This window comes from Octodon degus, unplaced genomic scaffold, assembly GCF_000260255.1.
Source record: "Octodon degus isolate 3935 unplaced genomic scaffold, OctDeg1.0 scaffold00016, whole genome shotgun sequence".
Lineage (NCBI taxonomy): Eukaryota > Metazoa > Chordata > Mammalia > Rodentia > Octodontidae > Octodon > Octodon degus.
Window position 1 is genome coordinate 9158795 of NW_004524592.1, and position 22048 is coordinate 9180842.

The 22048-nt window shown below is 38.6% G+C and overlaps 1 protein-coding gene across 2 annotated transcripts in view; it reads left to right on the forward strand.

Annotated features, from left to right (window-relative positions):
• Plekhm3 (pleckstrin homology domain containing M3) overlaps positions 1–22048 on the forward strand; it is a 221798-nt gene that overhangs the window by 92071 nt on the left and 107679 nt on the right. For both annotated transcript variants that reach the window (XM_004626625.2, XM_023710025.1), the window contains exon 6: positions 21211–21274. In XM_004626625.2, coding sequence (XP_004626682.1) covers positions 21211–21274 — 64 coding nt within the window. The remainder of the gene's footprint in view (positions 1–21210; positions 21275–22048) is intronic.

A 22048-nucleotide genomic window follows, 5' to 3' on the forward strand; every position in this document is an offset into this window, starting at 1 on the left:
TCTAGACAAGCTCTCATAAAATAATAATGAAAAACAGTTTCCATAGAGCAAAATATTTCTCAGTGGTAGTCATTCTGTTACCTAGTTGTTTTTCCGAAAGTGGTTGGGATTTATTCTTACAAAGTGTGAGCAGATCTTAATTTTAAAAGATCAGAGCTTTCTGTGGAATTCAATAGAATAATGTGTCTGAAATTAATTTACCAGTCAAACTAGATACAAGATTTTTAATGTTCATAGTATGCTTGTTCTATTATTTTCATACCTTTGGACCTGACTCAGAGCTTTATTTTTTGTGCTTATATTTATAGATTATATGAAAATCTATACATGGGAATCATGTCAGATACCTTTCTGAATAATGTTTTGCTTTGGTTAAAATATGCCAAATCAGGACACACATTTAGAAATTAAATAGGAGGTCTTTTTCTCCTATGGATGAGTAAGAATCCCTACTCCATTCCAGCAGTCTTAGTGGTTTACCACCATGTACTGTGCCTTATGTCCAGACCACCAGGAAAGAAAGAAAGTTCTAGGAAGAAGGCACTCCCAAAATGATGAGAATGAAAACAGCAGCATTTTTTCCCTTTCCCTTCATCTCCACCGTTGATTTGTGACCACTATATAAAACAAGGTATTGAATGAATACGGAGCAAGCAGAGAAGGGGAGAGACAAGGCAGTTAACTTCACTTGCCAATGGCGAGTAAAAGATATTTTTAAATTCCCCTTTTCTTACTTCTCTGTCACTTAGCATAGTGTCAGACACATCCAAAACCCTTAGAAATAGTTTTGAATGAGAGAAAGAAAGAAAAAAAGACAGAGAAAATTAGTCTAAACAATTAGTTGATTTGTTTCTGAGCTGATCATCAAATGTTCCCCTCCCAAGTTTATTGCAATATCCTTCTAAATGGTCTGACATCAGTTTCTCTCCAGTCCAACCTTTGCATTAGACAAAGTATTAATGTACAAGTATAAATTTAACAGTCTGCCCATAGCTACCCCATTATATTATTTTACTTTTGCAAACACCCTGCACTTCAAACAAAAATAAGTGTTTCACTCTTATTGAAATGCATTCTGTTGTATGAATTAAATGTGCTTGTACAACCGAATTTTTTTTTTTTTTTTTTTGAACCAGGGATTGAACTCAGACCCTTGCACTTGCTAGGGAAGTGCTTATTCCACTGAGCCATCTCCCCGGCCCCTGTACAACTGAAATTTTAAAAAATAGTTCTTGTACATAGGAAGTACTCAGTCTTACCGTCATTAATATGACTTTCTTTTATCCTGTACTGTTCTTAAATCTGGCTTCAAAAATGTTTGATCAAATATTTTACTTAAAAGATAGCCCCTGATGTCCTCTCTGTAGAATTAGTCCTCCTGCTGCAATGTTCGAATATGAGCAAGGAGAGTGGGCTGGACAGCTAGGGGAGCCTAGGGCTGTGGTTGCTAGATGAACATACTCATCTTTATGTTAGTTTCATAGACTGGGTGGAGCAGAACCTGCCTATGAACAAACAATGGGATATTTATTCCTACATAAATTTAGAGGAGGCACATTGATTTTTAAATTTTCTATTATTTTAGATTTCCTATTTAGATGCTATTAAAATGCTTAGAGTTACCATTTTTCTTTCTAACCTGGGAAAGACAAGTATATAGTAATAAACATCATTTGTTTAGCTTTTAACAGGGTAGGTAGTGAGTGAAAGACAACTGACCTTATGTTCTTAAAAATCTTTTTGACTTATGTTGAAATATGATTATTACATGTAATAATATCCTAAGAGAGTTTCTAAGGTGCCTATTATTGTATGCTGTCCTTTATATCAATTTTTCCTTCTCCTATAACCATAAAAACAGCAATAAATACAATCTATCACCACCTAATAGCTACAATTCCTATTGTCAGAGGCCACTTCACATCTATTTCACTTTTATTAGGAATTAGATTTTTAAAAACTAAATGAGCCAACAATACTTAGAGATGATAAACATATCCAAAATCAATAAAGTTCCCATTTTTTCACTGCAGATACAACATCTCAAGTGAAAGGAGCTTAGCCAGTGAGAGGAACCTTGAGACATGACTGTCTTATGTATCCCTGACCCTAATAGAAATTAGAAGAGGGAATAGTTAATAGGCAATGGGGGTGGGGGGGAGCAGGAGAATTCAGTTCTTATCTAGTCATAAAAGGCATTCTCTCCCTGCCTAGTTTTACCTCAGTATAAAAATGGCCATTAATCTCCAGCAAGTAGGCCCAACATGCTGAAGACCTGTCAGCACCATATAAACAGAATAGAGCAAACTGTTAATATTGCTGTCGTGAGAAAACCGAAAACAGACTGATTAATCGTATTGGTGCTCCACCACCAGGGAGCCAACTTTGGTCACTGCCTTATTAGGGAAGTCACAGTTTGCTTTTAGGCCTTTCATTATTATGACTCCAGTTTTCATCCTCACTGTTTTTGTTATTGTTGTTAAATGAATGCCTTGTTCTTAAACCTATTCTGCAAAGCTTGACTGGCAGGAGTGATTAGTTTAGAAGTCTGTGTCCTCTGTGAAGCCTAAAATGTTTACGGTGCTGACAGTTCACTGTTTCTGAGGACTCCCAGATGGCAACTCTGCTGAATTAGCTCAAGGTCTAGTTAACATCTCATGAGAATTATTTACTGTCTTCACACATGAAGATGTATGCAGAACTCTGGAAAATCTTGACATGCTTAGCATTGTCAGAACACATCCAGATCAGCAGCCACTGGGGAATCTTGGGAGGGACACTAAGAAGAGCTTGTACTGTGCTCTGCTAAACATAGTAACAGTAAGATGTAAATCTGAGGTCACACACAGGCACCTCAAGGCCACATTTGGCCAGCACATGTGCTTACTTTGGCTTCCAAGAATGGCCCCTACAGCTTTGAGATGATAAAAACAGTTGCCACTTATGAACAAGCAGGAGTTTCTATGCATATACATAAAATGAAGCTTTCTCATTTCTCTTAGGAAGTCAAAAGCTCTGATTGCATATTTTTGTGTAGCAGTAATCAACCTCAGATATGGAGCTATTCAAGTTCTATAACCTCTGCCATTTCTGGTGTCTTCCCAAACCCAATGCTACTTGGTGGAGACTGCCCAGGTTTTCTTAACAGCAGCCCACTTAATTCATTTATTGTGGTGCCAAGGTTTTAGCCTTCAATACATGTAAATAATAAGAGTAAAGTTTTTTTATATCTCAAAATATTATGTCTGTCACTCTTTTCAGGTGAGAGGGGTGGAAAATATCTCAGATTTAGTTCTCTAAGAACAAACAAACAAAACCATAGTGTGTAGAACTAGAAGTAATACCACCAGGTTAACTTTGCTATTTATTTATTTATTTATTTATTTATTTATTCTAATGTATTTAGTACAGGGTCTACAGGGTCCCACTACATAGATTGGACTCATAGTGATTCTCTTGTTTTCAGCCTCCCAAGCTCGGGGATTACCTGAGCTCAGCATGCCCTGGACGCAGGGCTGGCACAGCATGCCGGTGATTGAAGCTGTGCTCTGCCTAAGCAGGCACTTTAGTCTCTTGAGCTATCAAGCCAGCCCTTTTTTTTTTGGTGTTTTTTGTTTGATTGTTTGTTTATTTGTTTTTCTGGTATCAGGGATTGAACTCAGAACCTTGTGCTTGCCAGGTAAGCGTTTATTCTACTGAGCTATGTCCCCAGCCCTAAAGTTGAGAAGGATTTTTTTTTTTTTTTTTGGGACTGGCTCACACTGCCTTAAGGACATGTCTGGTAAGGCATGGGGAGCTGGGGATCGAATTGTGGTGCCTTGCGCCTGACTGGGTTCGCCCCAGCAAGCACTTAAACAACTGAGCTAACCTGCAAGCCCCCAATAATAATAGTAATAGTGCACTCGCTTCGGCAGCACATATAATAATAGCAGTAGTAGTAGTAGTAGTAGTAGTAATAATAATAGCAACGGCCTAAGGAAAATCTGAGAAATAAGAGGATTCATGCCTGAAACAAAGAACTGCTCAGTAAATGTTAGCTGCCATGATTTTTCTTATAAGCAAATCAAAATTCAGGAGGAACAATGAGCAGGTGGGAAGATGCATCAAAGAGCCTGGAATCAGGAACATGCCACAGCTCTCATGCAGAATGCACATCAGTAGGTGTCCGCAGATGTAGATGCTGGTCCTCCTGAAGTGGTACCGCAGGGCTTACTGTCTCATTCCAGTTATCTTCACCTGTGCTACCACTTAAAAAAAAACAAAAAAACAAAACTCAGCTAACCATTCTCTCCTTCTCATACCACCACTTGAACTCATTTCTCCAAAATGCCCTCATTTCCCCATTGCCCAGTCCTTTTGTATGTGACTCTTTGGAGCCTGACTGTGGACTGCACTCATTGCTGACTGTGTCACTTCCTTTGGCTCTCATTTCTTGAATTGCTGGCCATTGTTGGCAGTGCTTTTTTCTAGGCCCTCGCTTTCTTGCCCTTCTTTGCATTCCAGCCCATGCACATCTCCCCTTCTCTGCACCCTCACAGCCTCTACAACTGCCTCCAGCTTCCTCACATTAGGAATGGCCAACACTATGCTGCCCACCTATATGCTCCTCAGCCCTGTCAGGAGCCAGTATAGCAACATTCTGCACCCTAGGAGAGGACATTTCTTCCTCAGGACGCTTTTTTAGCATCTTTAAGAGTGTCTTAGTTACTTTTCTCTCTTTGCTGGGACAAATACCTGACACCCAAAAATGAAGGAAAAAAAGGTTCATGTAGCTCACAGTTACTGGAGGTTTCAGTCCATATTCAGCTGGGTCCAAGGCAGAGCAGCACATAGCAGAAAGCAACCTTTCATGGTATCCGCAAAAAGCAACAGCAAAAGGGAGTAGCAGCAGCTCAAGCAGCTAGCTTCTCCTCCCTCCTTACATTGTGATGCAAATTACCTGCCTCAGGGCAAGTGCAGCATCTATACCCACAATAATCAATCACAAACTCCAGAAGCTACTCCAAGACTGACTTCTCCATTCAAGGGTCAAATTAAAGTCATTGGGTTGTTTTGTTTTTGTGACATTGAGAGTTGAGCCAAAGGCCTTTTTCCCCCTCTTGGGGAACCAGGGATTGAACTCAGGTCCTTGTGCTTGCCAGGGACACACTTATTCTACTGAGCCATCTCCCCGCCCCCAAGCCCGAGACCTTCAGCACTGATCTACATCCGTGGCTATATAGATACTTGAAAGTCAAGTTCTTGCTAAGTTGGGCTAGAAATTAGATGCTTCAGCCTCTGCCTCCCAGTGTCCTGAGATTATAGACATGCACTACTTGAAATTATGTTATTCTATGAGAAATACATTTACTGTACTCCGGTCAATTTCAATTAATCATGATGTCATTGTCTATAGTTCTCCAAGCTATAAACCTCCATATGGTCAAACAGTTTACTTTAAGGTCCCTTAAGAGCTAGACATTTCCTTTTGTTTTCCATTTCCAAGGTCAACTCTAGTCCGTACTCTTTCCACCTTATTTCTATAATTTCCTACCTGAAATTCTCCCTCCCACAGCTCCTCTTTTTAGGGTAACATACATATTAACTTAAAATGATCTTATTGAACAGTAGATAATTCAACAACTTGCAGAAGGAAATGATACTCTTGGTTGAGTATCTTATCTCTGTGATCTGACCCTGGCCTACGAATATAACTCATCATCCACCCAGTCCTTACATGGCTCACATTACCAATCAAAATCATCTACTGTGTCCCTAATGGACCACTTCCACCCCATCCTAGCCCAAGTGACAAACTCACTTTCCTGACACACTGTTTCCCTCTTCTGCTTGACTGAGCCACTCTTACCAACTTAAATGCCACCTCTTCCCACCTGTCTTTAGTGGATGATGCCTTCTCGAGCTCTTCCAGCAACTGTCATTTGACACTTAACTGTCTGTATAGTTACCATCTACTTGTGTGTAAATCCTTCTCTTTTATTTTTTTGGGGGGAGACATGTCTTTACTTTTTAAAATTTTTTTAATAGATTGCAAATTGAAAATAAATTATCTCAAACATAAATGAATATAACAATAAAAATTGTCCAAAATAAAAATGAAGAATTTACAGATCAGTCATAATAGTTCACTGTGTCAAAACCAAGAGATTTATATTCATATAATCAGAATTCTCAAAGTAGAAAGGAGTAGGTAAGGGGCCGGGGAGATAAGCTCAGTAGAAAAAATGCTTGCCTTGCAAGCACAAGGGCCTGAGTTCAATCCCTGCTGCAAAAAAAAAAGAAAAAAAAAGAAAAAAGAAAAGAAAAGAGTAGGCAATATATATTTAAAGATTCAAAATTTCTGAATTTAGTTCAACTTATGATACCACATTTCCAAGAAAAATGAACCTTTTGCACAAGAAATTTAAATAAAATCATACCGATACACAAAAATGAAATTATCCAAAACTTATTGTAAAGAAAAATCATTAAAGCATATGCATAAAAAATATTAGCTATGGAAGAAAAAATTAAATAGCATCTTATTCCACATTAGAAAGGAAAAGAAGGACCAAGTGTTAAGAAACTAGACTAAAGGACTGAAAGAGAAGATCTGTCCTCTTTGAATTTTATACTTAGCAAACATATCTTTGAAAACTAGAAGTAAGATTTTCTAGTTATACAAACTTGAAATATTTTAATACCTCCAGAAGTAGCATATAGGAAATAACAAAGAGCATAATTCAAAAGGCAAGAGAAATTGCAGTATGCTCCTGGATGAACAATAAAGAGCTCTTAATATGATAGTTATGCAGGACTATATAAAATATATTAGATGAACCCTTATTTAAAGGCCATTGAAGACTGCTATGAAACAGTACCAATCTTATGTTGGGTTATACACGTATTTTTTTTTTCATATATATGTGTGTGTATGTGTGTATAAAAAACAGGGAAGAAGTACTATAAAGTCAACAGAAAATGGAAATATACTTTTTAAAGTTTCTAATACTAGGCGAAGATACACAATGTCTTTTAAATAAATTGTAAGTCAAAGATATAGTATAAATCTTAGAACAAAAATTAAGATTAAGCAATATTCAGAAAATTAAATACTAATTAATTAAAAATTAAATGTTTCAAAACAATTGAACTAAGAAAAAGTTTTCATGATAGCAAAGAAGTACTAGAGTAAAACATAGGATAAATACTGGAATGGCAAATAAATGACCAGCACTTCTAACAGTTTGAGGATAGGATATCTCACAAAGTTCTAATGTGTTGTGGACACGCATAATGAAAGTGACAGTTACTGGTGGCTAGGCATCACTTGTGGAACTGAGCTACAGCTATTTCTTTGAAATCTACCCTGTAGACTCAGATGGAATCATGACCCATAGGGTGGAAGAGAAGTCCATTTGTAGAGTGTGCTGATGGAAATATTCTGCTGCTGAACACAAAAGAATAACTGAAAGACTACTATTGTATACCTCTTATTCTCCTGTGTTTAATTGTTTGCCCTATTTGGTGGGTTCTTTCCATTCTCATTCATGGGGCTCCCTCTCTAGAACATCATTTAGTAGTCTGTATAGGCTTGGCTTTGTCATCATGAAATTTTTTAGTTGTTCTTTGTCATGGAAGTATTTCACTTCTCCATTATACTTGAGAGTTTTGCAGGATAGATCAGTCTGGGTTGGAATTTGTTTTCTTGCAAGACTTAAAGTACTTTGCTCCATGCTCTTCTTGACTTGATGCTTTGTGAAAAGAAGTCTGCCATTATTCTGATGGGTTTTCCTTTAAATGTGATCTGTTTCTTTTCTTTAGCAGATTTTAGTATACTGTTCCTATGCTGAATTTCTGGGATCTTGATTACTATATGTCTGGGTGTGGTTTTCATTGGGTTGATGTTATTTGGAGTTCTATATGCTTTGGTTACTGAATGTCTGATTGTTGCCCCATATTTGGGAAGTTTTCTGCTATTACTTCTGCCCATATTCTTTTTATATCATTTATATTGACTCCTTCCTTCTCACTGATGCCTATTAGTCTCACATTGTTCATCTTTGCATCGTCTTGCAGGTATTGAATTATTTTCTTTCCTGCATCCTAGTTGTTTTAAAGAGATCTTTTCTTTTTCACTAGCTGCAGTGATGTCTTTAAGGTCAGAAAGTCTATTTTCACTTTCACTCAAACCATTTTGCCAGTTTGTGATTGAGGGTTTAATTTCCTGTATATCACTCTGAATCTGTTTCATACATTCTATTTCTTTCCTCTATTGCTTACTCAGGGGTTCCAGCATTTTTATATTCTGCTCTATTTTTTTATCAGTGTATTCTTTAGAAGCACTTAGTACTTCTTTGATTATAGTTACCACTACATTTTTTATTTCAGAAATTATTTCTCATCTGATTTCTTCTATACCTTTGTGTAGTTGTTTCTTTACTTCCAACGCTATTACTTCAGAGATATCAGGTGTGTGATTTCCAGTTTTCTCTATGCTAGTGTCTTCTGTATTTGTACTGGCTGGACTTGGGGCCTGAGACTGCATTTTGTTCCTTCTCTTTGTCATTTTGTATACCACTGTCTTCTGACCTTTGGTGTAGAGCTTAAAGTTATTACCTTAGCACCCGGTCCGAATCTGCAAAGTTCAGATTCCTCCAGGTGGGTGTTACTTGGATATGGCTGGGGTCTAGCTGCTGTGCTTCACTTCTTCCTGCTACAGCCATTGGAGTTGAACCCTTTGTGTCACTCTGGCAAGATGTTCTGCTCCTGAATTAGCTGGGTAGGTCTTGCCTCTAGCCTCTTTGCAGGGAGTTCTGCTGAAGGGTTCCATGCTAGGCCTGCACTCTGGGTCAAATGAGAATCCAGTGGGCCCCAGGGGTCTCATTCACACACTGGGCCTGCGCTCTAGGTCGATTCAGGGTCCAGCAGCCCCAGGACCTCTCAACGCCAGGCCTGGGCTCTGGGTCTATTCAGGATCCGCAGGCCCAGGCGGTCTCCTGTAAATCCTTCTTTGTGGCTGCATTTGAAGACTCTTAAAGTCCAACAGACTCCTATTTTTCCTTTTAGCCTAAAATAGAAGACTACCTATGCTAGTTGTACAGTGGAGGCTTATTAATAGTTACATTATCTCATGTTTGTAGAATTGCTTATTATATGTAAGATAATTATGTTTTTATCAATTAATAAGGACTTTGCTAGGAATATAGTATTTGTTCTTTATATAACAGCCCATTAAGATAAAAAGGACAGAGAATCTTTAGAAAGAAGTAAAGAACTGTGAGTCTGAGATGCGATGTGCCTTGACTAAGGTGATGAGGTTTTCTGATGCTTAGATCACTACTGATCCAGTGAATTGCTGTTGGTGATGGTGACATCTAGAGGCCTTCTCTAAGCAGAGCCACTTGTAATTCTACCAAACCCTTAACTGAGGTCATTCAGGGCTGTGAAGAAAATAAGAAAGGTAACTGATGGGAGTGGGATGGGGTGGGATTGCTGTGCTCAGTGGCAGGCTGTGACAGCCATGGAGAAGCAGGCATGACCATTGGCTTAGCACCAGTGAGTGCATTTTCTTTACATCATTGCATGCTAGACCTTTCCATATCCCAGGCTTGTAAACTTAAAAATATAACAGCATCTGTAGGTTATACACACCCAAAGCCGACATAACAAAACATTGCCATCTTCTTCTCACCACTGTTTCATATAAGAGCACAGTAGCATTTAAAAAAGGAAAGCCTCAGAAATCCAGCTGCATTTTAATAGCAAACAGATTTTAAAATCATCCCTTTTTTCTCTCATTTTACCTTGGAATGCTAAAAAATCACCTGACTGCTAGCAGCTGTTTGGATTAGCTTTTCAAAAACCTCAATTTAAGTCATACTACATTTCTCTCTTATGAGTATTGAAATTATCTAGTTCAAGGAATGTGGTTGCTTGAGTATTCCTATTCCCTGTCATCAAAACTGTTATTTGAGAACTTGGAGTGGCTCAAATAAAATCCAAAGTTCCCATTTTATATACTTTTATTTTATTTTATTTTGTATTTTTAGGAAAGGGTCTACAGGATGTTCAGGGTCTCACTACTAGATCAGACTCATAATGATTCTCCTGTTCACAGCCTCCCAAGTGTTGGGATTATAGGTGCATGCCACTATACCAGGTCTTGGGGCGGGACCAGCACAACAGGCCCGGTGATCAAACCCTCGGCTTGCAGGCACTTTAATCTGCTGAGCTATTTGGCTGGCCCCCATTTTATATACATTTAAAACTAATTTATCCCCAACACTAGTAGAGGCACTGGGAAGCCTGCTTTCCTAGTTGCTTATAGCAAAATTGTGTCCATTCTCAGGGAACATTTGCTCCTAGATGTTTGTCAAGTTTAATCCTTGACTGTGGCCATTTAGAAGCAACTTAATGGCTTGACATGGAAATCTCAAGCGAATACTAAAAGTGATTTTTGTACCTTCTAAACTACCATTTTCCTATGTCACATTTTATTTAAGAGTATGATTATGTTCACCTGAGTTCTCACTGAAATATTAGTTTTACTGTATGATGAGAAATTTCTATAAGGATTGCCATTTTTATTAACATTATCCAATTGAGTACCAGAAAAAAGTGTTTCTGTATCATATATGTGTGTCCTGTCAGACTCATTTCCTCTTTCTTCAAGCAATCTTTAGTACTTACTTGCCTATTACAGTAGTCTGTATATGTCATTTGATTTACCAAGACTTCCAACTCTTACCTTTTTAACCCAAAAAACATTTTTGTGGGTTCACTAAATCCAAATGTTCAAAATGTTCTTTGCATATCTAATAACATCTCAAATTAATATGTCTGAGACTGAGACCCTGATATGCACCTCACCTCAGATGATCCCATCCTCCACCCCTCAGTCTTTCCCATCTCCCTTAATGGGACCATCATCCACCCATTTACTCAGCAAATGGGTATTACCATACTGCATGGTACTACTTCACTTAGCTTGTCTCCTTCTCCTAGGCTTCCATGTGTAGATATGGAAATTGTGCTTTGCTCAAACTATGCAAGCATGTGCAGTAACCCTGCTGTCCCCTAGCTGAAAGCTGCATAAGTTATGGCTTTTTGTCCATTTTATTCACTACCATATCCCCAAGAACTAGGATACTACCTGACATGGGTTGGGAGTTACTAATACTTGCTGTCAATTACATGAATGAAATTTTGTTAGCAAGATTTTTCCCACTTAATTTGGTCAATTTTTTTTATTACAAAAGATACTGTTCATCATAGAAAATAAAAATAAAAAAGTTACCCACTCTTCTACCACTGTAGATCCAGATCCTCTCTGTAAATGATTTCTTCCCCAGTTAAAATGTTTTCATACTATACCTACTATTCTTAACCAGTCATTTAGCATTTAGTATATTGTAAATGTCTTTTCATGTCAATAAACACTAAAGCATCATGAATTGCTGAGTGAAATGGTGTTTTAATGTGTAGGTATACCTACAGATCATTGACCTTAGAAGTAACAAAAAAAAAAAATATTTTCAGTGTATTCCCCCAAAAGATTGCATGAGCAGTCTAATAATAAATAAGCTGCTGGGTTCAATCCCCGGAGTGCTATGCCAGCCCTGCCCTCAAGACTGGGCATGGTGATGTGCACCTGTAATCCCAGCGCTTGGGAGGCTGAAAACAGGAGGATCACTACAAGTCTGATCTGTGTAGTGAGACCCTGTAGACCCTGTGTGAAATACATTTTTTTTTAAATAATAAAAAAAAATAAGCTACTAGAGGTCTGAAAATATGCCTGATAAGCACGAGGTTGAGAGTTCAGTTCCTGGTATATATAAATAAATAAACTAACAAATAAGCTGCAAGACTCTCAATAACAACACCACTTCTTTTTCCCCCAAAAGTCAGATGTAGGTGAAGGATTGTCTGACAGAATGAAAATATCACATACTGTTGTGAATCAAATACATTCAGTTTAGGAGGCTAATTTATTAAGAATATGTTCCTGAGGACAGCCTGATTCCTAAAACAAGATCTATACAGAACAGACTTGCCATGTTCCTGAACTGCATATTGGGAATATCTTATAATCAACATCTGAGGTCAAAATGTGCACAGTCTGGTTAATATGGAATCTTAAAAGGATAAGCCCATTTTAGCAGTAATATTATTGCTAAATTAATCTCATTTGAAAGTAATTGCTAACATTTCAAGTACACAGATAATACTTCTTCAAGTTCAGTTTTATGTTCTCGGGAAGATTTAAATAGCCAGACTTTTGTGGGTATTGTTCAAGTTAGCTTATTAAAAATATCATTAACTGTAATAGGGACTATATCCTTAACATATAAGCTGCATGAATATCAGGACTCATAAGTACTAAAATATAAGATGTCATCTTGACAGGTTTTGAAAACAACTGTTTTTATTCTACTTCAAAAATTCTTTTTCTATTGATAACCTTTATTTTTTTTTTATGTATTTAGTATAGGGTCTACAGGGTCTCACTATATAGATCGGGCTCTGAGCTGTATAGCAAGACCCTGTATTGAAAGAATAAAAAAAGTGGTTTTGTCTTATACTGAGATTAAATGAAATGTACATACACTTTTAAAAAATCATTTTCTGGGACAAAAGATACCATCATTGTAGGAAAAATATTCTTACTACTGTTAAAAAAAAACTTAAGAATTTGAGCTAGATATATGACAGCTATAATATAAACTCACTTTTGTAATCAGATGCCTAATCACAACTAAAATTACTTCCCAAGTATTTCTACTCCAGGCTTTAGATTGTTGCTAAGAAACTTAAACACAATTCTGAACGAGCAGGTAAAAGAGACCCTTATTTCCTATAACTATCTGCCAAGATATAATATCTGGTGCAATCTTACCACTTTTCAGCCAATGAGATTAGCAAAATGAGGTACCTAGAGAAATGACTGAAGCTTATTTCTTCCACATAGATTGCTATCAAAATATCTCCCTTTGATTTAAAATTGTTTTTCCATTAACTCTGAACATAGCTAGACATGTAAGTCTATCCACATCCAGCCTAATGTAACTATTTCAGAAAGACTTTGCAGCTCATCTCAAGAACATCAAATTGCCTCTCCCTGGGGATGCTTCGTGGAGCTTTCTGCTGATTTTGGTGTGGGGTACGTGTGCCATCCTAAGTAGACTCTGTGGCTCTCTAAATTCAATACAGTTACCTCTCCCAGAGCATATCTGCTTGAAAAACAGTAACACTGTGAATAAATGGGTTTTTAAAAAATTATTCATTATGCACCTCTGTCCATAGTCTCCTTCTAGAGTCATCATTTTTAATCAAGTTCTGGAGGTTTGAATTTAATGTTGCATTGTTTTTGAGTATGTGTTATACATCTTTCTTTAAGACCTAAGCTGAAATATTTCCACTTAGACACTTAAAAAAAAAAAAAATCTCATTTTAACCATTGGTGTTTTGAGTGCCAGCTGTGTATCTGTTAAGAACTGAGCTTCAGGAAAATCACAATATGTATTATTATATCTATCAGAATCCTACAAAGAAGCTACTTCTTAAAGCCTGACAAGTCCCTTTTCTTTTCAGCATAAGGCTATAGTGGGATCTGAGTCAAAGTCCTCAAAAATTATTCAAGTTAGGGCCAGCAGTATAGCTCAGCGGATTAAGCACTTGCTTAGGTAAGTGCAGGGGCAAGGGTTCAATTCCTTGCTCCACATGCCACACCGCCTCCCCCCGCTAACCCTCTCCCCGGGCAGGCTGAGCTGATGATGGAGTCCAGGCATGGTGGCACAAGCCTGTAATCCCAGCACTAGGAAGGCAGAAATCAGGAGGATCACTACGTGTCTCAGCTGTGTAGTGAGACCCTGCACCAAAAAAAAAAAAAAAATTATTCAAGTTAAATGAATTTTTATTTATTTGACTTAATGTCATAGAACAAAATGTAATAAGCCCTTCCCCCCTGTTAAGACTACTGCCTTTGATTTCATAGGCAAGTAATTGTAAATGTTTAACCCTAAGTACCAGCTAATATAAGGGCTCTGACTCATATATGGCCCTTTTCTTTCTTAATTTTCTTCTTTCTCACCCCTTTCATTATAGCAATCCATAAATGAAGCCCAAACTTTCCCAATGTGCCAAGCATTTCTAAAAATGATAAAGTAAAAAATGTTGGTACTCGAAATGATTGTACTAGTTGATTTTCGTGAACTCTTAGCAGGTTTTCTTCTGTGTTCATTTGTTACAGGGAACTTAACAATGCTACCTGCCAGTGATGTGATTTCCTTTGATGAATGAGGGAAGTGTGGAGTTGACCCTCCTTATCTCTTTTGTCCTTTGGCTTGAGTGTCAGGGCCGACCAGATGAACTTGCACAGCCTTTAGCAGTGCTGTGCATGTGATTTGCCCACTGTAGAAATGCTGCCAGACCTGATGATTAATAGGGTTGTGGTGCAGCAAGGTCACTTAATGCACAGAGAGTCCCTAAACATAGCAGCCTCATCAGAAAACAAAAGACAGTGACCTTTCGCAGCAAGGTTCCTGTTTACCAAAGGACTGCTAAGCCAGATAACCTTAAGTTAGTTTGCAGCATTTGGTTCCTAATTGTTGAGGTTTGTGGGTTATACTTGAGAAATTAGTAATTACTTTTGTAGCATTTTAGTAAAAAACTTGGAGCATTTCAATTAAGAAAATATGCGTGCGTGTGTGTGTGTGTGTGTGTGTGTGTGTGCACGACTGTGTCTTTTAAAGAACTTTCAACAGAGTCCCCATCCCATTTCCTGTTGTCTCTTCTTCCAGGGCCAGGCTCTGTTAATTACCCCTATTTCTATGGCTTGGCTTCTGAATTTTAACATATAAATATTCAAATCTCTCCTTTTTTTAAAAAAGGAACTTTTTCTTACTCAGCCCTATATCCTTCTTTAGCCATGGCCCAATTTCTCTTCTGTTCTTTAAAGTAAACTTCTTAAAAGAGTAATCTACAGAATACAAGGTATTCTGCAGTCTGGCTTCCTCCTCTCCCGAAACCTCTGTCTCTCTCTGATATCAGTATGAATTCATTTGCCAAGTTCTGCCAGCACTTTTCAGGCCTCTTGAGAGTCTTCCTCATGTAACTTGACCTGCTCACTGCTTTTACTACCACTGACCCCCTTCTTCCTTCTTAAAATTTCTCTCCCTCATTGACTTCCTGATGCAGCTCTTCCGCATTTGCTTCTTTGTATCAAACTGCTCCTTCCTGACCTTCTCACACTACTCCTTAAATAGCACCATTTTCCTGGGTCCAGTCTTTTCTCATTTTCCAACAGACGCTGTCCAGGGATGCCCCTTATTTTCATGGCTTCATTTAAAACCTGTATTCCAGAGACACACAAGCCTTCCCCCTTGGACTCAAGCAACTTCACTTACATCTACCCCAGAGTTTCTATCCTCTTCCTCAGAAAGATGCTTCCTCTTTTTAATTCTTGTGTCAGCAAGTAGAACTGCCATTCACCTACTTTACCTAGCATGAAAACTATGAACACCCCACTGACCTACACTTCCTGTCAGACACTGTGACCTACAGGTTCTGCTACAGAAATTTCTTTGGGGCCAAGCCATCTCTCCAACACCAAAGCCACCATTTCAATTCAAGCCTCATATCTCACTTAGTTTTCCAAAACTTCAGTCTTTCTATCCCCTTCTGCTATCAATGATTTTTTAGCTGCTTTTTTTTTTTTTTTCTTCCCATACTAGGGATTGAAGTCAGGGCCATGCACATATGAGGCAAATGCTCTACCACTGAGCTACATCCCTGGTCCTTTTTATATTACTTTGAAACTGGTCTTTCTCAGTTGTCCAGGCAGGTCTTAACTTCCTTAACTTCTCAAGTAACTAGATTACAAGTGTGTACCACCATGCCTGGTGTCAATGATCTTTTAAAAGTCATAAAGCTAACTGTGTCATTCTCCTGCTTGACATTCATCTCTCTTAGGGTAGACTCTTAGCATGGCATTCAAGGCTCCTCTTGGCTGCCCTCCCAGACATGTCCTCTTGCAGAGTTCTTTCATCTCCTGAGGAACAATTCCCTTGGAGAACTGTACTGCTAGCCCCTGTGTTCTTGCCCAAGCTGTTTCCTCCACTAGGAATATACCCTTCTGCTGCTTCTCCTCCCCTCTGACTTGTCAATTTTTTGGAGGCTTTTCTTGACTAGGGGTCCTGCTGGGTTCCCTCACCCTGCGTATTTGTGTATGGATTAAAAAACTGTCTTTCCCAGCTGGGCATGGTGGTGCATGCCTGTAATCCTAGCACTCAGGAGGTTGAAGCAGGAGGTTGAGTGCAAGGTTAACCTCTGCTACATAGTGAATTCAAGGCCAGCCTGAACTCCCTATCACAAAAAAACAAAGCAGAACAAAAAAGTATTTCTGAATCATCAGGCCCCAGTACACTGCCAGGCATATATTATGAACCCTGAATCTATTTGTTGCAATGAAATGTATGCTGAGGTTTGAATTTAATTCAAGGGAAATAAGGTGATCACAAGTGTTTCCTGAAAAAGAATGCAAATAATCATCCATTCTTTACTGAATAATTAATAGTAAAATAATGCTGACCTGATTACTTTAAGACACCAAGCTTTGCCTTCCGGACATGAAGACTTCACCTGCAGTCCCTGAAGTATATGCCTAGTCTGAGGAGTCCTGTCTTTCCCAACTTAGATCTGCCTCAGGCAGCTTAGTTTTCCCAAGCAGGCCATGGGCTTCCAGCTTCTCCACAATCCCTTGTACACATCAGAGTAAAAGAGAAATGACCCAAGGATCCCTGCTTGTTCAGTCCATTTACTCCAGGACCCCTATCCTGTACAATTGCAACCACAGCAGGGAGGAGTCCTAGGTGTCTCCCAGATGCATAGCTGCCATGGTCCACTTTTCTGGGCTTGCCTCCTCTCTTTATTCAACCATCTTTCCCTTGGTCTACTGGAGCTAGTCAGGGAATGTATTGCTAGTTGAGTCTGTCTTAGGATGCAAAGGAACAAGGGGCAGGAAGCTCTTATTTGGCCCTGCCAAGGATACTCTTACCTCCTCTAAACAGAAGATCTCAGCTGTACCTGGAAAACTGCAGATAGTCTTTTTCATCTTTATTTGCTCCCAAAACTATATAACATATTCATTTTTAATACCTCCAAGAGTCCCTCTCTGAAAATTTATTCTCCCAATTTACTTCAGTACTTTTCTGCAACAACTTCCTTCCTCCAGAGAGAGGAGGTGCTAATTGGAATTATCTCCTTCAAAGCCTGTGCTTTTAGTGACCACCACTCGGTCTTTTGGAGACAACATGTTCCCTAGACAACAATCAGTTTGGTTCCCTTATCTTTTCTGCATATATTGCATTTTCCAGTTCTTTGTCTGTCATGACTGATCTAGTGTAAATGACAGCATCAGACACTGAAGAGTGTTAAAGGGAAACAGAATGTTTCTGGAAGAGCTTAGAATCTCTCTTAAAGGGAGAGGGAAAATAAGTCTATGTGAAATGTACTTCCATACTTACTAAATAAACTAGCTGTACAAATAATATTGAAGGAATATTAGAGATAACATGACCAAAGTTGGTTACCTTTTGGGAAAAGATAAATGAACAGTGTTTGGAAGCAAGAAGGACCTAATAAAGGGAAACTGGAAATTCTCTTTGTGTTTATTAATTGTGTTCATTAAAGTATCCTTCTCCAACAACTACCTCAATGATGGCTTATTTTAAGCACTCAGTAAGTGCTTGTTGACTGTATAGCTGACTGGCTATTGTTGTCATAGAAATTTGAGGATGTTAGAGAAGAGAAAGTTGGAAAGTGGCATGACATTATAGTTATACGATCCTGTCGTCTTTGTACCTGGTGTACGTCATTTCAGTCATCTTCCTTCTGACTCTCTCTAGCTCATTTTTGTTCTTGCAATCCAGCAGCAGAAGTGAGAGCTCATCCTGAAATGACTTTCCAGCCCACTCACCTGACTCATGCCTTAGTCATACGTCCACTGCTGCCACATTCTTTTCATTCTTCTTTATTTAAGGATGTCATTATTTACTGCTACCTCTCAAAAGGATTGTTCCAAGTATAGATTGGTGCTAGAGCATTTCATAGGTGTGAAGCTATAGGTTCAATCCCCAGAACTGCAAAGAAAAGGAGAAAAATGATCAATCTTCCCATTCAACTATCCCCAAAACATCATCCTTAGTCCCCATGTAGTAGAATATCATACTCTGCCACCCTTAGAATCCTACTGAAAGACTGTCCAAGCTTTCCTTTTCTGACACATTTATCTCAAGTCACCTTGAAAATGCTTAAATACCACATATTTAATAACAACAATCTCTAAATTGTGTTGTATTCTGGATTGAATCCTAGAACAAACAACTGGTAACACATGAGTGAAGTCTTTAGTTTACATAATAATAATTTCTGAATTTAAATCAATGACCTATGGTAACATAAGATGTCAACAAGCTGAGTAAGGGATATGAATGTGTGAACATTTTACAAATAAGAAAATTTGGAATTAGTCAATTCAATCCCATATCCTTCCTTCCTCTTCTTATACCCCCAAGAAACTGGAAGCATAAGCCTTTGAACTAAAAAAAATCTTAGCCTTGAATTCCAGCTTTGTGACATTGGCAAGTTAGTCTTTGTTCTGAGCCCCAGTCCTCTTAGGTAAAATGGAGGTTATACTTACTATGTGGGCCCATTGCAAGGGCAGTGAAATACCTATGGCAAGTACAAATCCCATGTAGGGCTTTAATATTAGTGTTTAATAATAACAGTATCCTGAAGAATAGTTCTCTTAATTGTCTTTTGTCATATTGTGTGTTTCTGGAAATGGAGACTGGATATATTTTGTGGTCTCTCAAAGGACAGTGGTCCACCTTCCACAGCAGGCCTTTCTGTAGGGAAGCTAATGCCATAGGGAGGAATTGAGCATTTTCTTTCTACTTTACCCAGCTCTTTGGGACTGCACTGTGTTTCCTGCCAGGGGTACAGCCCTGAGCCATCAGCATTGAAGAGACCAGCCTAAGGAACTATATTTGTTTCCCAGAATATGTTTTTGTCACTTTCTTAGCCTAGTTTCTTTCCTGTGGAGGAGGCCTTGCTTTTCCAAAGAGGTTTTCAGTGTCTATCCTACCACCCAGGAGAGTTCCAAACTAGAATACAGCAGCCCAGTCCTCTATGCTATAAGGACTTTGTCTAACTGATTGAACACCTCCTTTTCTGTGACCCAGTACAGTACCTGGTGTATAGTGTGTCAATATTTGGTGGGTGGGAGGATAGACAACTTAATCTCTAGGATTTGCAAATGAATGTGTTCCTAACTGAAAGATTCAATAATGAATTTCCCAGTGACCTGGATATTAGATCACTGGTTCTAAACCCTGAATGTTCTAATCCCTGGGAGAGTACTTTTTTTATTCGATATTGAACCTGCCCAAGTTTCCCAACCTAGGCTTGAGCATGTGATCCATCTACCACAGCCTCCCAAATAGCTGGGATAGTCATGCCCATACCTGGATGACTTTATGCTTCTTGAATGCAGACACTGGGACTGTCTTATTTATAATTATCTTCCTATTATGTGGCACAATGCTTGGCATCTAGTGGATAGTCAGAAATGTTAACTGAATAAGTTGATGGTTACTTTCATTTAAGGCACAAGGTAGTTGCATAGAACCACAGATGACAAGCAGAGAAAATGCTAGCACCATGAGTTTAGTTTTGGGTTTACTTTGTGTGATGCTCTGTAACTATCTGTACTTTAACACCTATCACCTAACTCATAATTGGTTGATTTTTCCTACTCGCTCACTGTCATCTAGCTAGATCCTGTAAACTAACAGTAGTCAAAGATACAGGACTTTAGGGGCCAGGGAGATGGCTCAGTAGAATAAGTGCTTGCCTGGCAAGCACAAGGGCCTGAGTTCAATCCCTGGTTCCACAAAAAAAAAAAAAAAAAAAAAAAAAAAAAAGATACAGGACTTTATTGGGAGCCCCAATTCAGAATGTTTTCCCCATCATTTACACCTATACCTGCTGTATTAATCACCTTTGCATTGCTTGGACAAAATACCTGACACCCACAACTTACAGGAGAGGTTTATTTGGCTCATGGTTTCAGAGGTTTCAGTCCATGGTCAATTGGTGCCAAGGCAGGAAGATCAGGGCAGAAGGGTGAGGTAGAGGAAAGCTGCTCAACTCGGGGCATCTGGGAAGCAGAGAACAGAAAAGGTAGCGAGAAGTAGCCAGGGACCAGACAGATTCGCTAAGGTTAAGCCAGTAGGGCCCATCCAGATACATACAGAAATGTGCTTTATTAATCTCCTAAGTTTCTTTCAAACCAATCAAGTTGACACTCAAGATGAACCATCACACCTGGATTTGAGAAATTATCATTACTATGCATTTCATATGGCTCGTTAATGTGATGGTCAGCACCACTGTTCTCCATTAATGAAAGCCATAGAAGCTTCTAAGACAAACACATAGGTTGCCATGACAGTGTTACTCAACTCTAATATCAGTTAATTTAGGCATACAGTGTTACACCCAGAAAGACAGTTAGAAACATCAAGTTTAGTTGCCCTCATCACAGTGTAGAAACTGGAGCCAGGTGGGTCTGGGGTTTACCTGACATTACACTGTTAGAACACGCTTGGTACAAGAAGCCTAGTGTTCTGATCTGCAGACCTGGACCTACTCCGCAGTACTATAGCATTTCAGATTCTATTAAAAATGAAAGACCTTGACAGACTTGGGAGTATAGCTCAGTGGTAGAGCACTTGCCCCATTGGCTCCAGGTTTGGTCCTCAGTACCTTAAAAATAAAAGCCAAGTCAGGTGAAGTGGTGCACATTTGTTATCCCATCTACCCAGAAAGTTGAGACAGGAGAATTGCCAAGTTCAAGGCCAGCCTGGGCAATGTACCAAAACCCTATCTTAAAATTTGAAAAGGGCCGGGGAAGTAGTTCAGTGGTAGAGCCTAGTATGTCTGAGAGTCTTAGTTCCTAATAGTGCAAAAGAAGCACCACTCTGACATTGATGTTAGAAAGCAAACTATAAGAAAAAGATATTGTTACAGGTTTTTTAGAGGGTTTGGGGAGTAGGAGTACACAGGAAGGGAAAAGGACAGAAGAAAACAGTTTTTTGAATGAGATTTTGAACCTCAAGAAAGTCTCATGGTGCAATAGTTCACTTACATGTCTGCCCTTGTTTTCAGAATCTTCCCTCGAGAATACCTCCTTCAGCAGATCCACTTGTACTCCCTCGCCGACCTGCAGCAGGTGAGTGCTGAGCCCATTTCACTTTTTTTTTCCTGGGGACATTTCTTCACAGACTAGGGTCTTGGCACTGCATTCTGCTATCACTGGTGTATTTTTTTTTCTAAATTTTTAATGTTAATTTTTAAATTATTATCGAAAGAATATAAAATAGTAAAAGAAAAAAATTAGAAACGATACACCCATTGGTGCACTTTTCCATCCCAATTCCCGATACTTTATTTCTATTCAGAATGAGGAAGGGGTCTTGGTATAAAAAGATAGTATAATAGTAAATATTGGCAAGTGTGTGCAGAGACTAGAGCTTTCATATTGCTGGTGGGAATGTGACGTGGTATTGCCACTTTGGAGAAACAGTTTGGCAGTCCCTCAAAACAAAATAGAATTAAAAGATGACCTAGAAATTATACTCCTTGGTACCATCCCAAGAATATTAAAATATGTACATAGCCACATAAAAACATGTACCTAAGTGTTCAGTGTAGCATTATTCATAATAGTAAAAAGTGGAAGCCACCTCAAATGTTTGTTGGCTGAGGAAGGTTGAACAGAATGTTAGCCATACTGTGCAATATTTTTCAGCCTAAAAAGGAAGGAAGTACTAAAACATGGTACAATGTGGATGAGTCTTAAAACCATCATGGTAAATATAAGAAGCCACATAGAAAACAGTACATGTTTTTTATTAATTTTATTGAGAAACAAATAGCAATGAGACAGTTTCAAAACAGGTTAGTAGGACAGTTACAATAATTAATACATTGCATATTGTTGTCT